The 21388-nt window shown below is 42.9% G+C and overlaps 1 protein-coding gene across 1 annotated transcript; it reads left to right on the plus strand.

The window, feature by feature from the left end:
* The first annotated feature begins 304 nt into the window (after positions 1–304).
* On the plus strand, positions 305–19658 carry GNS (glucosamine (N-acetyl)-6-sulfatase). Its single transcript, XM_086480289.1, has 14 exons — positions 305–445; positions 1133–1192; positions 1858–2064; positions 3620–3685; positions 4087–4185; positions 6330–6497; positions 10122–10204; positions 11537–11655; positions 12210–12313; positions 12705–12806; positions 13986–14093; positions 14771–14881; positions 16778–16938; positions 17784–19658. The coding sequence occupies exons 1-14, from the start codon at positions 305–307 to the stop codon at positions 17857–17859; spliced, it is 1605 nt and encodes a 534-aa protein (XP_086336415.1). The 3' UTR covers positions 17860–19658.
* The last annotated feature ends 1730 nt before the right edge of the window (positions 19659–21388 follow it).

A 21388-nucleotide genomic window follows, 5' to 3' on the forward strand; every position in this document is an offset into this window, starting at 1 on the left:
TCCACGGCAGCGGCTTCCCCCGGGCAGTGGGCGGGGTCACGCCGGAGGAGGCGTGGCCAGGCGGAGGCGGTGGGGAGCAGGCGGGGCGAGGGGGCGGAGTTGTTCCCCGCCGCGGCGGCCGCCCGGGCCACGTGACACAGCCCCCCCCCCCCCCGCCGCTCTCCCGGGTCATATGCCGGGGGCGGGGCGGGCCCGCGCGCTGCTCCCCGGGGCTCCGCTCTCGGCCGCACCGTCTCGTCTGCGCCGCGGGGCCGAGTGGCACCGGGCTCCCTCCGTCCCTCCCGCCCGTCCCCGCCGCCGCGCCATGTCCCCCGCTGCCGTGGTCCGGGGGCTGGCGCTGGCCGCGCTGCTGGTGCTGAGCCCGGCAGGGGCAGCCCGGCAGGCGCGGAGGCCCAACGTGGTGCTCATCCTCACCGACGACCAGGACGTCTGCCTGGGCGGCATGGTAACCCCGCGGCTCTCCCGGCCTCCCGCATAGGCCCCCCCCAGCCCAGCCGGTCGAGGGGCGCCGCCGTGGGCCCGCCCGTGCGGGAAGCGAGCGGCGCGGGGCTGTGCGTGGGGGGCCGGTGGGAGCGTGGTGAGAGGCCTCGTCCTCGCCCTGGCCCCGGGGTTGCTCGCCGCCCGCCGCCGAGGTTGCGTAGCTCGGCTGGGGAGGGTGGAGAGGGCAGGGCGTGAGGGGAGGGTCGCTGCGGCTGCTGGGGAGCGGCCGCCTGGGCCTGGGGTGACAACCGGCGCGGCCAGGGCCCGGCCGCAGCTGGGGCTGGGGTCTCTCTCCGCGGCCTCAGACCGAGTCGCTGAGGGAGCGACGCGGTGGGCTGCCTCGGGCGAACGAACCTTCTCTGGGAAGCCACTGAGGCTCAAGTGAGTCGAGGCTGGGGCTTCTCCAGGGTAGCCCCTGCAGCTGCAGGTGGTCCCCGACAACTCCCCGAGCCTCCGCTCCCTTGGGCTGGCTTGCGTAACCGCCGCGGTCGCAGGAGGCCCTCGCGAAAAGGTGCTCCGAGAGGCTTGCCTGGGCAGTGCCTAAAAGCTGTGGTGGTGGTGGGTCAGGTAGTCGTACACCCGCTTCTACCCCCGTATTTCATTTAGCATCCGTATGGCTTTGACTGATTTCCTTTTGGTACCTCTTTCCCAGACCCCCCTAAAGAAGACTAATGCTCTCATTGCGCAGATGGGAATAACCTTCCTAAATGCAGTAAGTGTTTACATTAACTCTTTGAACTTCTGAGGTGTGCCTGTTTGTGTGGTTCGTATCTTAGGTCATCTAGGGTCTTAGAACTCATAAATAGGTTTATGAAGCCTTTACATATGTGTGTGGGTTTTTAAAATTCAATCTCAAACTACTTCTGGGTTTCAGAATGAATATAGTTCAGGGTTATGCTCATAATCTGAGAGGGCAAGTTTCGCTTCCTAAAAGCACTTGTGCGAACTTCCTTAAGCTGCAAAGTAAACATGAGTAATCTGAATTTTTTATTGCAAAATAAGAAGCTACTTAAAACTTTCGGCTTCATGCACACTGAAAACTCACTTCTTTCATATCCTGATGTATTGCCATGGCTAAAATAATGGAGTGAATCAACTGGCAAACAGTATCATAATGGGTACTTGCTACTGTACAAGAACCATGTCTAAATGGTGGTGGTGAGTTTGAAGGGCGTATGTTGCAGAAACCTAAAACCAATTTTGTGTGCAGCTTTTCACTAGTGAAAATATTTGGGATGTAATGCTGTGTGTCCAGAAAGAGGCTTTAATGTTGGTGAACATTTTAATCAACCTGTTAGCTGATATTTCAAAGCTATACATTTGGAGAAAAATTGTTTTATAATGGCCATCTCGAATCTCTTTATCCTGTCTTTCCAGTATGTTCCCAGTGCACTTTGCTGTCCCAGTCGAGCTAGCATTTTAACAGGAAAATATCCACATAATCATCATGTTGTCAATAACACTCTGGAAGGAAACTGTAGCAGCAAGTTGTGGCAGAAGATTCAAGAACCCTACACCTTCCCGGCGCTGCTCAAAACTATGTGTGGTTATCAAACGTTCTTTGCTGGAAAGTACTTGAATGAGGTATTTTGTGCTTATTTTTTACTGTGATGCAATTCATTTGCATTTGGCCACCTTTTTAAAACATTCAGTGATTTCTGTGTTTGTTGTAGCTGGTGGTGGATCCCCAGAATTCTTAAAATGGTATTACTTGGATGAACAGTTCTCTTTGCTGAGATGGGATAAATGTGATGCAAAGTTCAGATCTTTAGCTTGACTTGGTTAAAATCACGTTCTTCGGTGCCTGAATGTTTTTGAAAGTTAGTTTTGAAAGGGTGATAGAATCCAAAGGCTTTTCTAGTATGCTTGGGTGTGTTAATTTTTAGAGATGATGATTTTAATGACTGGGGAAAACAGATAGATGATTGGCATGTGGTATTGAAGAGCACCATCAAGCTAGTGCCAGACCAGGCACAATGTTACAATAACGTTAAAGAAAAAAAATCAGGTTGTATCAATATCTTGACTGATGCATCCCGTTGGATCAGAGGGCTATTTTCTTTTCAGCAGTTAGTATGGTATTTTGAATACTAAATGTCCATTGAGGCCAATTCATTGGGAGAACAGATATTATTGGAGCTCTTTACAGAGGTTACCAACACTTCATTATTGAATCACTTGTATGTGTGTGCTTTTGGTTTTTTCTAAGCTTTGGTTTGTAGTAGTTTATGGTCAGTTGTAAAACTCTGCACTGGAAGCTCCTAAGATCAGGTGTTCCTCTTGTCTGATGGAATTGTGTTTGGAGCCAGATGAGTTACAGGGATCTTAACAGCATTATTTTCCTTGTGTCTCTTGGTGGAAACTGTTGGTGGTATAATAGAGTAACAGGACGTGAATTTTCATAGGCAGGCACAAATTTGTTTCTGCCGATGTTACTGAGGCAGCTAAGGGAAGGGACACTTATCTGGCTTCCTCTGAGCATCCCTTGACTCAGCATAGCCTGCTGCCCCTGCAGTCAGGCGAGCCATGTAGATGGGAGAGGGCAGCCCTGAGAAAACCCCTTGTGTTGCTCTGAGGCACCCTCTGTTTCAACTTTGGCAATGATTCAGCATCTCCTTTCCTCTTTTTGCTGGCTTAAAGGCTAGTTGTTGTAGATTATTTGTCACTGAGGTGACAAGAGGCTAGCACGGCGTAAAGTTCATACCCCTTTAGGAGAAGGATGATGGAAGCTGTTGGTCTATGCGAAACTTTCTTTGGTATCTTGTGAACTGTTAGCCAAAGCCTAAGAATGCCTTGTTGCATGCGTGTTTTGATCACCCCTCATTACCTGATGATGTACTGTGTGTCCTCTGGGATCTCTGCGTATTTTTGTGTGCAGAGTAGAACAGGGAATAAAACTGGAATTTTACTGGTGAATGCCAAGCTTTTGGTTACTGACTTTCTAGTTATTTAACCCTGATTTCTTTCTATACATGTGTGTTGTCTGTGCATATATACACGTGTTTTTCCATTCTGAAATTGAATTTGACTTAATGCAGTTTCTCACTAGTGTTGTACAAAGCATGTGAACGTGAAACATAACTTCTAGCTTTTATTCATTGTAATTGAAACTGAGATTTGTGGTCTGTCTCTTTTTCAGTACGGAGCAGAGGATGCAGGGGGAGTAGGTCATGTCCCTCCTGGATGGAGTTTTTGGTATGCTTTGGTATGTGACCATTCTGGTTTTGAAATACTTAATTTCGGTTGCTTTGTAATCCAACTTGTGATCTCATTTTGCTTATCATAAAAGAGCAGGCACAGAGCATCTAACAACTTAATGCAAATGTTTTTCCCTTTTTTTTTCCTCTGTTATGTATCAGATCCTTGGCTATCACTCCTACTAAGGTGCCTGGGGAAAACCCCAACTTGTAAAGCCAAAGCAGTGTGAGATAGCAGTAAAATAAGTTTTGTTGTTGGAGACCAGTTCTGAGAATTCTTGCAGTGTTCTTACGACAAATGCTTATAACCTATCTGACAAATGCTTGTTGGCAGCTCATTTTGATTATTTCAAATAATCGGTGTACGTGTTACTTCGTATAAATAAGCACCTGATTTTCTTTTTCACAGGAGAAAAATTCAAAGTACTACAACTATACTCTTTCAGTAAATGGCAAAGCACGAAGGCATGGTGAGAACTACAGTGTAGATTACCTGACAGATGTACTGGTAAGAAAGTTTGCAACACGTGTGTTACAGAAGCTGCTTATGACCCGATAATGCCTCATGCTGGGGGCTTTGGGAAGGGTGGGGATGATAATTTATTAGGCTCTATTAGCTCATGATTGAGTTGTCATGATGGTGGGTGGGTATTAATCAGCAGAGCAAGATTCTGGGTATGTTTAGAAGTGGCGAGTTGGTGTGTACGAGCTGTGGAGGGGAAAGGGATTCCAACTGCCCATTTGCCAGCCGGTGGCCTCACTGGGAGGTTAATACTGATGGTTACAGTGCATGAGGAACATGATGCATGTAGGCAAGGACTTAAATTACTTCATTGAAGGATGTGTTTCATTACAATACACAACTTCTGTAAGAGATTAACTGGGACAAGACTTCAGTGGGAAGTTAAGAATGTAAAAATAACTTTACACCGCGTTTTGTTTGTTAGATATTATGGTGTGTTAGTATCTTGTAACCTCTAGCCACACCAAACTGATAACTTGGAAATATTAAAGGCTAATCAGCCCTCCATAGTGTGAGGGGGCAATATATGGACTGTGCAGAATGTGTAGCTTAACCTGTTAAGGTAAAGAGAGGTAATAAAGATATTCAGTACTGAAAGGAAAGTTGGAAGAGTTACTTCAGCTGCTTTGAGACCCTGTTTAGCAAGTAGTATTAGCTTGGAGGTTGGGGTGGGGGGAGAGGAGTGTTCCCCCCTGCCAAGCTGGAGTCTTAAAATTGACGTGCTGTTATGGTGGATGAGTTGGTTGTGCTGGGAGCTCACATGCAGCACTTGGGAAAACTCTTCTCTGAGAAGTTTCCCCGTGCAGTTGATTTGTAGGCTTCCATTGAGACCCTAACGAGTTTCATTCCAGTGGGTTCTTGAACAGACAGCTGCTTACTAGGAACAGAAGTGATTGATGTTTCTTGGGGTACTGAACAGCTGTCTGATTAAATTTAGATTTACACTGTCTAAAGCTAGATTGGAATTGATAAGCCAGAAGTGAGACTATCCTATTACTGGCATTGTACTGGTCTTTTTTGATCCTTCAGCAGCTCGTAAGCATTTTGGCCAACAGGTCATTGCTGCATAAACCTCTTACCTGTGGCGTTACCTATTGACACAGCAGCGTGTTATGATTTTCCGTGTGTTGCATTCTGCCTTCTGCCTGGAGTTACCAAATACGTATTCAGCATTTCAGAGCTAGTGTTTGAGTTTAATTCACTCGATGGGCAGTGCAGGGGAGTAAATTGCTCATGCAAAGTTGCAGCATTGCTTGATGTGATGCACAAGCTTTCTTGTCCTGACTAAGGACACTGGGGCACCCAAGTCTGGTATCAAGAACCTGAACAATTGGATCTGTCTACTGCAGTCCTGACACATTGCAGTTTAAGCTACCAGCAAAATCTAAATGGGCTACCTCTGGGAGTTCACCTGCATCATACTGAGTTTGAGCCAGGTTTTTGAACTTCACATAGTTCTTATCCTCCCTTAACTCTTGTTATCATATAACTGAAGTCCAGCCCTACTTGCTTAGATGTACAAGTTAGGAGGAAGAGGAGGGAATTCCTCTTTAGGAATCCTATTGTTTCTTCCAGAGAAATAAAAGGATACCCAAAGTGGGGTACACAGACAGGAAAGGAAAATGTTGCAAGATTTGAATAGCAAAGAAATCATCTGCCAGTAATACCTTTGAAAAGTTTAATTTCAAAGGCTGACCAAAGGAGAGTGAGAATGGAGCTCACAACCTCTTGTAACTTGCTACTTGAAATTGTGTATAGGCAGAGACGAAACTGAAAGTGCAGTGGTGTGAGTGAGTGGGGTTTGGCACTGTCCTTCACTAGAGCTTCTGGCTTCGCCAGCAGATACGTGGCACCGCTTATAAACTAGGAGCTTGCTATAGAATGAGTATATGCTAGAAACAGTGGGGCTGAGAAATTTTTTCAGAATAACGTGAACATGGGATTTTTTTATCACCAGCTGCTGTTCTGGGCATTTGTAGATGAGCAAGCAATAAGTTTCTGAAATAGTTTAAATGTTCCCAGTACTACTGAGCCCTAACTAAGTTATGAATGTCTAGTTTGGATTTTTCAAGTACTTGCTGTTTTCCTTTGGAGGTGTGACTTCTCTTCTCCAACAAAACTGTTCACAGGCCAACATGTCATTGGACTTCTTGGAGTATAAATCTAATTTTGAACCTTTCTTTATGATGATCTCAACCCCAGCACCGCACTCCCCTTGGACAGCCGCTCCACAGTATACGAAGAGCTTTCAGAATGTCAGTGCACCACGAAACAGCAATTTTAATATTCATGGGAAGGTAAGCTAAATGGCAAGAATCTGCACAGGTTATTCTACGGGTTTGGGAGAGCAGTAGGCAGTGACCCTGACTTGCACATTAAGTTTAAACAGTGAGAACAGGCTATTCTGTGACTACTGGTTGTTTAGTTATGTTAATCAGCCTTTCAGGATAAGAGAGGTTTATTGTGACTTTGAGATATTTGCGTACCAATATTTTATAAATAAAATCATGTAGTGGCAAAAATAAGGCAGTACAATGGAATTACGATTGATAAATGGAAAATTAATTCCTTGTCCAGTTCCCAGACTGTTCTGAAGCTCTTTCAATGTTCTTTCATTGCTTTCTGTGTTCAGGAGAACACAAAGGCTCAGGCGAAGAATGAGGAGAGCTCTGTCTTCCTGCGCACATGTGCTCGTGTGGCTGGCTAGTACATTACCTGAGCTTGTGGCAGAGCTGCCCCTAGGTGACAAGCACGTCAGGCTAACCAGAGGACTTTGCGAAACCGTGAACCACAGAGCCCAGGGTCACTAAGGACTTTGCGAACTCGCCTTTCATTTGTTGAAATAACCTGTAACCAGAACTGCTGAGCCTAGTGTTACAAACTCGCAGACAGCCTTGTGACAGGACAGTACCTTCCACTGCCAGTAGACTTGGCCAAATATGGTCTAGCTCAGACTAATCTGCTGTGACTTACTCTGCCAGTAAGTGAAAGTGAAAGTCACAAACAGTTCATCTGGTGATATGTTTAACTTACAGAAGTTTTGTATTTTTGATTCAATTATTTTTAAAACATAGAACTCGCTACTCTTCAGTGTTCAAAGGATTCACTTAAATTTGCTCCTAGTCTGAAGACTAAGAGATAACATTGCCTAAATGTGTGTCTGGAGCCCAGTGATACCTCTTCTAAGGTCACTGTGGCTCATGTAGTACAGGGTGAAACTTGGTTTTAGCTGAGGATTGTAGCTTGCAAAATGACCATGTGCTTATCAACGTGATATAAAAACATGAATGGAAGGGGAGAAAAGGGCTGCAGGCAGTAACAAATATGCTAGCCCAGCCCTTTAAGTTTCAAACTCAGGAGTGGGAATCAGACTGGTTTTTCTCCATAAAAGGATCCCGAACTTTGTCTTTAAAACGACTACTCTAATAACTGGATGCTTTTTAAATAAGTGAGCCAGAAATAACTTGACCAGCGAAGTCAGCAGCTAGCCAAAAGATACAGTGTGGGAGTACCCTTATGTGGAGCAAAAGCTCTGCGTATGCCTATATAGCACAAAGCAAAATGACAGACTTAGTTAATGTTCGGTAGTTAATGTCTGTGGATACAGCAGTTTTACTGTGTTTCACCACAGGAACAGACTCGCATTGCCCTTCCTCCTAGACACAACAGTTGTGATCACTGACAGTGTGCGCTTCTGTAATTGGCAGCGTTGTGCTCTTGAAGCCTGCCTCCTCTTTGAGCTTCGCTGTTTTCTAGGGCAAGCCCAATTCCTGCAATAGCAGTAAATGTGTACATAGGCTCAGACCCTCAAGTCATGGATGTTGCAACGCTTGCTAGACGGTCTTGCATTGTACAGTCCTGATTCCTAAATTAATGTTGCCTCGTTTCCTTGTACAGTATGTGGGCAAGGGGTACTAAAAGGAGCCACGTAGGCTGAATCTCTGCATGAAAAACAGGAGTTAAGCGGTTGTCAGACTGACCAGTGATGTGCGCTTTAAAGTCTGCTTAGGATCCTCAGCTGTGAACTGTATCAGATGATGGGTAGCTGTCTGGTTCCCCAAGCAGGACTACTGATAGCCCAAATGAGTGGTTTGTCTAAGCTGTTCCGAGGGAGAAGCTGATCAAGATATATGTTGGGTATTTCTCTTGCATGCATTGTTTATCCTGCAGCATCGGAGCACAGCTGTGATCAGATTCTGCTGGCAAGATATGGCTCAAGATCTCCTAAAATTTCTTTGAGAGTGGGACACAGGGAGGCAGCAGGACTGGTGGGCAGCTTTGTATGTAACCAGTGAAAGAGACTTGACAGGGACTGCCAGGGAAGCAGATTTGAGGACTCTGAGTCAGTGTGTTTTATTGGAATCCACACAGGTGTTTAGGTGCTGTCTGAAGTTTCTGAAACTTCAGAGAAAGGTAGGAAGAACAAAATAATCCATAAAAGAGGATTCTACTGCACTAGGCGACTTATCTGCCTGAGTTACCCAGTGTGATTGTGCCTTATGGAGGGAGGGCCTCTCCTAAGCCCACCTCCTGTGAAAGGTGGCTGGTGCACAGGTGACGTTGCCAGCTCCTTTGTTCTCTGAAGGCCTGCTGCTGAGCTGGGGATGGGGTTTGTGATGTTGTTCCTTTTTTCCTCTCACCCAACGCACAAGTCCGAGATGTTTGGTCTTGATTATGCTGTGTTTTCTTGCTGAGATAGACTTAGTGTTTCTCCATGGAATTGTTTTTGCAACTACTAGAAAAAGAGAGATCTGAATACAACTGAGTTAAAATAAGCTGGACTTGGTATTAAGTCTCCTTGCTCAAAGTCTTTCCTTCAGTCAACAAGAACAGAAAACAGGGGAACTGAATTGCAGGAGATGTGAGTCACCTGGTTGTGAGTCCCTAAAGCCTGAGCCTATTCAGAGTCATTTGCTTGTGACAGGAGGGAAATTGTGTAACAAGAGGCCCTATGGAGTGGAGTCACCAACTAAATACAGGCTGAAGCTGAGGGTGATGAGCAGGACTTCTCTGATGTACTAAATGGAAAAGTATGAACCTGCATTGACATGACTTTCTCCTTTATTCTGCTCGCCACTAACACTAACCTTCATGTTGTTCACAGCAGACCTTCCCACGTGTGTGTACAGCAGCTGACCCAGTTCAGACTGGGATGTGGGAGTATGGCTTTTTGTATGAGTTAGATCATCTCTGTTACTCTGGGGGGTTGGGTGAGGGGAGAAAGGGAGGGGCTATTTCTGATAGTTGGGGATGCAGCTAGAAGAATCAATAACACTTCTGCTGAAGAAATACTCTTGTTCTGGAGTCAAAAAGTCCAAATAAATTGGTAATGTTTCTGCTTCCCTCTGTAGTCTCCAGCCCTGAGTTCATAGGCTACCAAGAATCCATAGTGACACTGTTTACAGATCTTTGTCCTCACCTGTCTGTAAATTAGTCCAAATTGCTTTTGATGCAGGAGTTTCTCCTCACCTCTCTACCCACGTTAGGACACTCACTAGTCTTAGTCCCAAAAGAACCTCACTTTTAACAACCAAGTCCAGTCTTACAATGCTGCTCTGTCCTTCGGATTTCTTTCATCAGACCTCTCACAGGCTATCGAGACTTCGATCTCCAGGAGAGCCTTCCCTAGCTCCTTTCACAAATTTCTTCCCTGAACTGCTTTGAAAAGATCCACAGCTATTTTCTCCTCACCAAGGGCTGAGCATAAGGGAGCTGTAGTATAGTTTACTCTTGCAACTTAGGTTTTTATATGAACCAAGAGGGAAAATTGGGGTCAGGTCAGGTTGATAGCATTGCCTGGCTATTTCACAGGAATCGTGTGGGTGTTTTACCCTAAACAACATTTCTGTTGTAATAGGCCTAAGAAAGGTTTTAAAGCTGGTATTTCTCCCCTGATCTTTTTCTCTCTTTTTTTTCTTTAGAACAAGCACTGGTTAATTCGACAAGCGAAGACTCCAATGACTAACTCTTCGATACAGTTTCTTGATGACGCTTACAGAAAGCGGTAAGAATTTCTTTGTTGCATAAGAGTTCTACTCAGAACTTTTATTTCTTTTTAAAAAAAGAAAAGGTGTTTTTTAAAAGGGCTGTAATAACTCTGACAATAGATGTCAGATTACCTGTAATAGTTCTCTGGCATCTGTCTCAGCAGACCTGACTCTGTTTACTTTCTGCAAAGCAACTTGTAATTGACTTCAAAAATATTTTGCTCCCAAATGCTGCTATTGTTTATTGTAAAAAAAGACCAATCACACTCAGTGTCTCTACTACTTCTATTTCAGTGCGCAACAGGCTTTCATTAAAAAATGGCCTTACCTCCTTCTTCACTTGAGTTCCAGATTCTGACATGATGTACATCAAACGTGATTCATTTCTGTGCCAACTAATCCGATTTACCAGCCTTGGCTCTCAGTCTGTGGTCTTTTTCTGTGGGAATGCCTGACTGGCCAGGGCGGGTGCTTGGTTCCTTTTTATAAAAGTGTATGTGGGGAGTAATGTGAAGATACCGCTCGCTCCCTCTTTTTAATAGAAAGGAAGGGTATTTGTTTACACTGTAGGTGTATCTTCTTGAAAAGCTCTGAAACAAACAGTAGGTTAACTTTGTGTTAAACTCCATTTTGAGCAGTTAATCAGGCATGAGTTTCAAGGTTTTTTCAGGCTCTTGCTTTATAAAACCTGAAGGTAAAATTATGCAACAAAATGTTAAATTAAAGATCCTGGAGACAACAGGATCCATTAATTGAATATCTCTAGTTAATTCAGCATAATACTAGTCTGTGGAGGCTTGTTACTGACGTACCGGAAGCAGTCACTTGTCTCAATAGCAAACCCCATAACAAAGGGAAGAATAACTTGTAGCTGTTCAAGGCTTTAGGTGCACTGGAACAGTGGACCCTGATATTACATGAGTAATACAAAATAGCTGTTTTCAAGCAGAAAGGGTCCCATATAGACAATTACATTCATGGAAGTCTTGTATTTTAGTATTAAAAACTACACGTAAAGAACTAATAAGTGACCTTGCAGGAGATAACTGACTCTTTGCCACCGTGTTGCTTCAAAGTTGGTCTTGACTGTCTCCAGATAAGAAGTAATCGGCATTTTGTCGTCTTTCACAGACACTACAGAATAAAATCAACAAGAACTGAAGACAAACAGTCTATTTCTATCTTAAATTGCAGCCTCAAAAAGTACAGTGTAGTCATGTATGAAGTTTGTTTTCAGAATTTGCAAGCAAAATAATCCACTTAGAGTGCGTATGCTGTTGATTTGAAGCAGAATACAAATTATTCTGAAGTTCTCACACTCTGATATGAATTGCTTTGTTTTTGTATAGGTGGCAAACTCTGCTGTCAGTAGATGACCTAATAGAGAAACTAGTGAAGAAACTGGAGCTGAATGGAGAACTGGACAACACGTACATCTTTTACACATCAGACAATGGCTTCCACACTGGTAAAATTTTCACTGGTTACTGAACGTTTGTAGAAGATCCAAGAATCGTGTAACACTTCACCCTCATGACTGCTCCAGAAAATGGGAACAGCAGCTGTGGAAAACTGTAGACATGAGAAGTACTGATTTGAGTTGCAAAACAATCTGGCATTGCAGTGTGGGGTGTTTGGGGATTGTGTTGTTTGGGTTTTGTTTGGTTGTGGTTTTTAGCATTAATCTCTACCACTGTGTCCTGGTATGCATAAAATTAGGACAGAAATGGAGGAAAGGTCCCTGTTTTGTAGGAAAAGCTGACATGGAAGAGTTAACAGGTAAAAACCTGTCAAGGACCTGTCTGTATCATGTTGCACAACTGAAAATGCAGTATCTAAGCTGTTAAACTCTGTAAGATACGGCTTATACTTCAAAGTTGTCTGTTCCTATGCTCCACTTTGTTAATGTAGTTCAGGTTAAGAACCTCTCCTGACTTAAAAAAAATTGGCCGCTGGAAATTATGTACCACCAGACTCTTAAAACAAGAAGCCATTTAACTTCTTCCATTTTCTGTTGTATAGGCCAGTTTTCTTTGCCAATAGACAAACGGCAGCTGTATGAGTTTGATATCAAAGTTCCATTGCTAGTTCGAGGACCAGGGATAAAACCAAATCAGACAAACAAGGTAAGAAGTGAAATCAGAGTACGGATTTACTTTTAATATCGTTTCATAGTTACCAACTTTAGGTAATATTTTATCCTCCTGCATATGTGTGTCAATGAAATGAAATACATGGAGTGGTGGAAAGTGCAAAGAACGTCATTCTAACAATGCTCCATGCTCTTGCTTGACTCGGTAAATTTAAGTAACTGCAGGCTACAAAAGCAAACAAAGCGTGAAGCTCACTTTCGAAGACCGTACCATTGCTTTTGCTAACGGGGTCTGTTAAGCCTATAAATATGAAATTAAGTGGTGTTTAGGTGTACCTAAAATTACAAATACTTAAAATACAGGAGTCTCATTATTACATCTGTTGGGTTCTGGTCTTCTGAACTAAGTTTTCCTCGCCCTGCAGATGCTGGTTGCAAATATTGATTTGGGTCCCACTATTCTGGACATTGCGGGGTATGACTTGAATAAGACCCAGATGGATGGGATGTCACTGTTGCCGCTGTTGGTAAGTAGATGGACGAGGACAGTAGTTGTTCTTCAAGGGAATAAGACTTCCTTCAATAGACTAGGTTGACTCCTAACCCAGATTCTTCCCTTGATGTCATTTTCACATGGGACATTCATAGCTCAGTGAAAAAAGTGGGTATCTTGTTTAAATACAGATGTACGTTCGTAAGCCCTACAACTTTGTGGTCATTTTGTAACAGAAAGTTGTCGTCCTCTGGTCAACCTTCCTGTTTTGAAGGCTGTATCTTGTTTCCACCTTGCATCTTCCCTCTCCTTTTCCTTAGGATTTCTCAGCATAGTCCCAGGAGAAAAGCAGACTGTTTAAATCTTGGGTTTGCCTAAGTTTTCAGTAGAACTAGTGTTTCCCCCTAAACTCTGGCAGAATGCATGTGGTTTTATAAAGTAAACTTGACCTTTCCACTGAGTGAGCAGAAGCCTATTTAAATAAAGCTGCTTGCAGTTGATCCTTTTAGTTTTAATTAAATTTAGTCTATAAATTGAAGGCAGCTTACTTGGAAACGCAGGAGATCATCCAGATTTAAAATGGTGCTTTGCTTTTAAAACCTTGTATCCAAACCTTAAGCTGTTCTTTAGACAGAAGCAGGTAAAAGGCATCTAGTTTAAACTGATGGAATCAAAACTGTGAAACTCATTGTTTTGCTGTATATGCCTGTGATGGTGCTGTATGTTAACTTTAAACTTCCCTCTCCTTCTGCCTTTAAAATGCAACTACAAATAGAGCAGCTTAAAACTTAGTTGATTCTTAAAGCTGTTTATCTTTTCTTGTGCCAAGGGTATCTTTTTTTCCATCTGTTGCGGTAGTCTGATATAAACCAAAAAGAAACAGCCTCATTACATGGATCTTGTCTGTAATTCAGCAGTATCTGGCCCCATGGCTCCTGTTTAGTATTGCTGCATGATTCTTTATAAATTGAAGATGGTACATGAACCCGCACAAGAAGGTGTACTAATATTTTTGGAGTTGGATCCTCGTCTTCCAGTTACACAAGACGTTCTAACCTAAGGCTAAGTATTATTGTAAGACTGACTGAAACTAGGGACCACAACTCAAACTGCCTTGTAAGCAGCGGGCAGCATTAGTGTTATACCAGGCATGGAGAACTTCTTCTGTTTCACACTGCGGTGGGTACTAAGTCATGTTAACCTCTTGTCCTAGAGAGGAGACAAAAACGTGACATGGAGATCAGACTTCTTGGTGGAGTACCAAGGAGAAGGATACAACGGCAGTGATCCTACCTGTCCCGGCCTAGGACCTGGAGTCACAGTAAGCATGACAAGATCTGTTAATACTAGAAAATAGCTTCTGAACTAATCCTGTTTGCTGTATGGACTAACCTGGTGCTGTGAGCGAGCTCCCTGTGTCTTGGTGAGCAGGAGCTGGCTCTGTAGGTCCTGTGCAGCACTTAAGAATCAGAGGGGGACATCAGCTGTGCGGGGCTGATGCGTCCCAGGGGCCATACAGAACGCAGCCACCCTCTCAGTGGGAACTCTAGGGCCTCCCGGCAGGAAGGTGTGGGCTTGGCAAAGGGGGTGGCAGTGACACCATGTTCTTTCTAAACTTCCTCATTGGAGGGTTCTCACCTGTGACTATTGTTTAAGTTGCTAGGTACTTCCTGAGTCAAAAAAGGTTTGCTTTAAGTAAAGCATCCCACCGGTGGTGTTTGTAGTAGTGCATGTTGCGCAGTTCTCTTCAGTGTATGTATGTTAGCTTCCCTGACAAAACACACTTAATCACAATGAGTTTAATAACGCTTTCTCAAATTTAAAGAGCTGAATTTTTGCTTCAAATCCCCAGTGGGGAGACTGGCATGCGTTAGACTAAGATCCTGGTGTTTGTCAGTTAACTGCAGTTGGCTTGAGCTGGTAGAGACTCTAGGAAAAGGACTGCTAGTTCATCTCTTTTTCCTGCTCTCAAGTTTTTGTTCACTGCTCACTTCACAGCACTGCTTCCCAGACTGTGTCTGTGAAGATTCCTATAACAACACATATGCTTGTGTAAGGACACTGTCAACTTCCTGGGATCTGCAGTACTGTGAATTTGATGACCGGGAGGTAAGTCTGGCTGACTGGCAGGTGCCAACTGTTCACAATTGTGAGAGCGACTGTCGGAGCTCTTGTCTGCTCTCAAGGTTTCCACAAAGAACTCTGAAAAGCAGCCTAGCACTGCTGCTTGCAGGATAAACAGTGAAGTGTTTTATCTACTGGTGAGCTGAGAATGTGTGACCAAAACTCTGGTGGTGTTCTGGGAAGGAAAAAAAAAAAAAGGGGAGGGTAGGAGTGCAGTGAGGAATGGACAATAGCCTAAACTATGATTATCGCCTTCTGGTAGTGCCCAACAGCCTGATGAGGAGCTTTGCTGGGGCTCTGTTCTCTGTCCTACCCTAATTCCGTGTGGCAGAGTCTTCTGTACGACAGATTTTCTGTTACGCTGTGCCTCTGCTGTTCTTGCATTCAGCTGCAGCTCTTTCCCTGGGGAAGAACTGGGATCCCAGGCTAATTGTTTCTCTTCTATTGCTCACTTGTTTGCTGGCAAAACCAGTATTTAAGTAACAATTGTTGGAAAGGTCTCCAACCTTATCCTAAGTTCTTTGGGTGGAAGGGACATAACGTTTCCCCTTCAGAAACTGTTCAGATCTCACTGGTGGAGCACCCGCTGTATGCGCAAGACTTGGTGTGTTACAGGGCCGATCTTTGCTTGTGCCTGTTTGCGCACAGATGCTCCAGAGAGCATGTTGGGTTTGAGGCCACCTGGTTGCAAATCGAATAAGCTGCGTTGTCAGCAGATGTGCAATAAACAGCAGGGATCCCCAGTTATCCTGCCACCACACTGTCTGGTAGTTACAGTGAACAGCTGAAGCCAGGGGAGTAAATCCTGCAAGGTGGTTTTTGCAGAAAGATAGCAAGAAAGACTGGATAGGAAACCAATTAGGAGACCCTGCCCTTCCTTTTTGCACTTTCTGACAATTTATGGTGAAGTTAAATGAGGGTTGCAGCTTTCTTCATAAAAGTAGACTCCAAAGTTGGTCTAATAATACCCTTCATGTCACTTTTTTCTCTCCAGTAAGCAGGATGGCTGTGGCATTTTTGGGTCATTCTGCTTACCTGGGTCAGCTAAATTAAGACTAACAGTATTGGGAAGATGCAGCAATGTGGCTTTAAAACCTTGCAGTGAACCTTACAAGAAAGCTTGCAACCAGCATCTGTCCAGATGTGTCTTTATCTCAGTTAGACACAACCCGGCCAATTTTAATCGTCTGCAATCAGGCCTCCTACTCTAGCACAGACAAAACCTCAGCTGAATTCTTGAGATAAGTTTGACTTGTGTTTGTCCCACAGAATGGTTTAGAGATTTAATGTACCAAAAACGTAATCTGCTGTGAAATCCTCCAGGCAAACCTCAAAGCACACAAAAACCTTCTCAAATCATGTGTGCACATAAAAAAGCTTTCTTGTATTGGGGTTATAGCATACTTGTAGTCAGCATATTTTGTACATGTAGTCAAGACACCTGCCTGAGTTTGGCAGCTGGAAGTAGCTGATGAGCGTATAATGGTGATACGATGGTCATGAAATTGTGTATTTTGAGATCCATTAATGAAAAGACAGCCAGCTTAGCCATGGCCTCTTGCTGTGGTCTTATGGTTGTAAGACATGTTCAATTTACCTGTTAGAAAATACTCTGCAGTGTAGCAGGCGAGTGCTTTAGGTGGAAGTAAAAACTTTTCCAACAATACTGTACTATGACAAAACTTGAGGTTTACCTACACACTGTCCTGTCTTTGACCACTTAGCGTGTCGCTAAATATAGCTTATGTGGGGGGATGCTGCAGCGTAGTTAAAAATAACATTGGAGCTTATATGCTGCCATGAAGCATTAGTCCCAAATAGTATGATTAAATACTAATTAGCATTTGGGATTTAATACAGTTCAGGAACTTTCTTCTGCAGGTGTTTGTGGAAGTGTATAACTTGACGGCAGATCCACACCAGATCAATAACATTGCTAAAACAATTGATCAAGAAATTTTAGAAAAGATGAACTATCGATTAATGATGCTGCAGTCCTGTTCAGGAGCAACTTGCCGTACACCAGGTGTCTTCGATCCCGGGTAAACACTGATTCAATTCATTATTTTATAATACTTTTATATATAACTATGTATTTTTAAAATTAAGCTTTTATAGAGGGTCTTTATGATGGAATATAGTATTACTGACATACATACTGTTGTTTAATAGAGATGCTTTCTTGATGGTTCTATTTTTTTTAAGTTAGTTTAGTTTAACCTACCAAATATAACTCAATGGTATTAATACTACTACTTCAATCCTGTCAGCCACTGTTGACTTAGAATAGCTGAAGCTTACAGCTCTGCTGAGTAGCCTGAGACAAGCGACCTCAGGTTTGCCTGCAAAGAAGGAAAAGCTCCGCAGGTTTCTGTAGGCAGGCATTTTCCAAATACTTGCTCTGATTGTTCCTGGAGATGCTGTTAGCAAAGAATGTTTCCTGCAGGCTGAAGCTGTATGTATTAGTCAGCTGTTGTAAGTAAATAGCACTTCTGGCCTCAAAACTCAGTTGGTAATCATTTGGACCGAAGCGTTTTTAAAATAACTAATATTAAAAATGTTCCATTCCTTACAGTTGCGCTATAAAAGTTTGTAATTTGAGGCAGGAAAGCTTTCTGTTAGAATGCATCTCCTGAGCGTTTCACGTTGTATGTGCCGATATGCTGTTGGTATGCTGTAGCCAGTGTTTATTTCTTTGGAGACTGTCAGCTCCTTAGTTGTGCGTTGTTATAATTCACCTGTTGTAATATGTAGAGTGTCCCTGCTGCATGCTGTTAAGAAAGCAACTGTTCCTGTCACCTCATACCAGAGCTGTTCCAGAAACAAGCTGTTTCTAGAGCGCTGGTCACTGGGCTGTTGCTCACACAGACTCTGTTCCTTTCTCTAGGTACAGGTTTGACCCACGGCTCATGTTCAGCAATCACGGTGTTCGGGCTCGGAGGTTTTCTGCACGGTCCTTATAAGGCACTTACTGCCTCTTGCAATCAGCTCCCACTGACCAGTTTCTCCAGTGACTGCAGCAGGTCTGTCTCTAACTCTCGATCGCAGCTGGAAGACTTTTAATGGGCTATTCAAACCCTGTTGGGAAGAGAACCCCTTGTCTTTAGCTGGTTGCCTTGTGCAATATGTATGTTTTACAGCTGAAGTGTAACTCTGAATCGTTAGGCACGGCTAATCTGTCTTGCTCAGATAGTTGATTTACCACCTCTGTCTTTCAAGTACCTTTTCATATCACAGGCACAGAGGTGAACCTCTGCCTACGAATCTGAACAGTTTATTTTGTTCTAAAAATCAATAAATGTGTATTTGAGTCAGGTTAGATAGGCAGGTGCTATTGCACAGTAATGCTCACCCATATTCAGTGTCACAGACTTTCTTAAAAGCTATGTTTAATTCTAGGCTTCCTGTATTGAGCTCAAAGCTGTTACTGACAATAGCAAACTAGCCCAAAATAGTGTAGGAAGGCGTCAGTCAAAACCGTAGGATCTGACTAGCAAGTGTCTTGTGCAGAATTAAAATCTGTATGATAAATATTCTCTTTCAATGAGGCCACTTCAAATGAGACCAATGAATTTGTAGGACAGCTTCGGTAGCTCGCAAACAAGAATGTAATGTCAGCCTCCTTCTAGTTTGAAGTGCTGGGATGGGTTACTGTGTACTACTGAAAAAACTCTTAGGGTTTAATATAGGCTTCCTAGTGAGTTAAACAAGAGTGTTGAGACTAACAAGTATACAAATAAGCGTGCCTGTGTTTTGAGCTAACTCTTAAGTCTGTTTTAATACATGAACAGAAGTAATGCTAAAAAAAAAAATCCACCAAAAAACCCAGGGCACTACAGTAGAGTTGATCTGTCTTTAACCTCCAAATGTCTTGAATTGTCTAACATCTTATATTGATTAGATTCTTGAAGGTACATTATTTTGAAAGCAAACTAGCTAAAAATAAGTAAACCATTGCTCACTGGAAGTTAGGCTGAGAGGGCTATTTTAGGCAGTTTAAGTGCTTCATAGAGTGTTGCTTTTTGGTTGAGACATAACTACTCAGAACCTGCAGTAAGTGGCCTTCACACCAAAGGACTGCATGTCAGCTCTCTGGCTGCAGTATGTGATCACGTGGCTTCCTTGGAAGGGTGACGTTGTCTTTTCACCTTCTGATTAGGCTTATCTGAAGTGCAGACATCACTTGCACCCAAACTCGAGTATCCTTCTAAATCATGAAAAACACCCAAACTTGCATTAGCATATAACTCCTGTATAGATTCCCTGGCAAAACACCTTCTAGAAACACCAAATTGTGGCTCTCTTGCAAGAGAAGTTCATGTTGCTTGTGGGCATGTCAGCTGTGTTATCAGGCAAGATAATTGTTCCCTTGTCAAACAAACCCTGGCACAACTATTTAGTTACTTCAGTTAGTTATTTCAGATCTTTTACCCAAATAGAGAGCATGATGACTTCAACTTCTGTCACGTAAAACCTTCTACTATGTAATCATTAAGTAGGCAGCAAAGTGTGACTTTGAGAACTGCGGAGGTGCACACCCCAGTGCATGGCTCCACAAACTGGACACAGGCAATGCTGCAGTAAGATAAGTTGAAGCTTCTTGGCTTTTAATTCTGAAGCAGAGAAGTTCTCCTCCAGTAGCTTACAGTTGCAAATTTCTGTGGTGGTCTACAGGTTAGGCTTTTGTAGAGCTTTTCTCTCAAATCTAACTTACTGTTTCAAAGCTCTAGAGTGACCAAATATTTGGAGGGAAAAAAAAAAACTGCTTGAAAGGTAACTTCTCAGCTGGAGCATCTGTGTAAATGCAGAGGCTTTGGGATATTCAAACCACTTACATGCTTTCAAGTACTCAGGACTTTTTTTTTTTCCTCTATTACAACTGTGGCTTTATCCTGTTTTTTGTTTCTCAAGCCTTAGTATTATTGCCCATCAATATCCTTCAGACTCTGTTTTGTCTCTAAAAACAAAACCAAAGTTATTTTCATGCTCTCAAGCGTTTTCTTGCACACTGAGCTAAACCTAAAGTTCATTCCTGTAGTGTTTTGCTCAGATAATTCTTGCAACTTAGACTTGTTCTTTGTTTAACCTCTATTTTGGTAACTGTGTGCAGGCTAGTGTGAAATACGTTGATTGCTGCACATTAAACCCTCAACAGTTAAATCAAGGTCCTATGTCAAGTTTCTACTTAAGTTTCAGTGCAAGTAATGTGAGTTATGTTAAAAAATTGTTATGGGTACAGATGTGTAACTATACCACTGTCTTTTCTTAAGTGATCTTAAGCCATAACAAGGAAATTTTCTTTTGAATTATTTACTCTTTGCCTAGTGACTAATAGGAAAGTTGATGACAATTGATAGAGAATTACTCAGTATGTGTGCCCAGATGTCTTACCCAAACTACCACCTGTCAAGTAACTAGGCTCAATAACTTCCCTGCTTGCTGTCAGAAAACCGCACCATACCTGAAATCTGTCATAGGTAGTAAATGTCGTATGCAATTGATATGGGGAATGAAATTAGTCAGGCCTTACTTAACCAGAATAGTGGTTCAGGCAAATACCTGCTACACTCCCACTTTTTATAAGGACTTAAGAACTGTTCAGCGAAAGCATGTAGTTGAATGAAAACCAGGAGCCAACAGCTGCCTGCCTTGAGTTGCTTTTAGAGGAGTTTGTCACTTGCCTCTTGTCTGTTTCCATGAAGCAGTGAATTCTGAGTATTCTTACAGCCTCGAAAGAACAGTGTTAATTCTTATCCTTGATGACTGAAAAAAATGCAATGAAGGAACTTTGACTATTATCCAGATCTAATTCCCAACTAAGTGATTTTAAAACTAAATGGTCTTCCCAGATATTCAGTTTCACGTGCTGCTTGACCATGGCTGTATCTGTACCTTGTTACTGAAGACATCTGTGTTAAATGAAAGGGCCTTACTGGTACAGAGTTGGGTTTAGGTAAAAGGCAATTTTTAAAAAAAAAAAATCATTATCAAAAGCAGAGCTGTGAATTTTTAATGATCTGATCTGCTAAAATAGATACTATACAGGGAGAAATACAGTTAATAACTTTATTACATTATCTTAACCAAAACACCATTCAGGATATCATCCCTTCAGCACAAGAGGACACACCTGTACATGGCCAGCTGTAACAGGGACACATACATGCCCAAATCAGTTAATACCTTTTCAATCAACTTAAATTTAAGACTGATTCTACAAGCTAAATACAGTATTTCATTGTAATGAAACAGCTGTCCTTCACTGTGATTCAATTAAAATTATTTTTATTTGTATTACACTCTCTCCTGTATGTGAGCATACTTTGCTGTAGCATGTTGTGAGCGTACTTCTGCTGTTTTGAACGTTTGTTTAGAAAGTGCCCTTCCACAGGACCCTGTTCACTGCTGCACTTTGGGGGAAAGAAAAATAAACTGCCTATCAAACTTCCTATCTTCCTGTTACTGAACTTCAGTTAAACCTTTCCACAGGAT

The sequence above is a fragment of the Leptosomus discolor genome, chromosome 1 (genome assembly GCF_034619465.1).
Source record: "Leptosomus discolor isolate bLepDis1 chromosome 1, bLepDis1.hap2, whole genome shotgun sequence".
Lineage (NCBI taxonomy): Eukaryota > Metazoa > Chordata > Aves > Leptosomiformes > Leptosomidae > Leptosomus > Leptosomus discolor.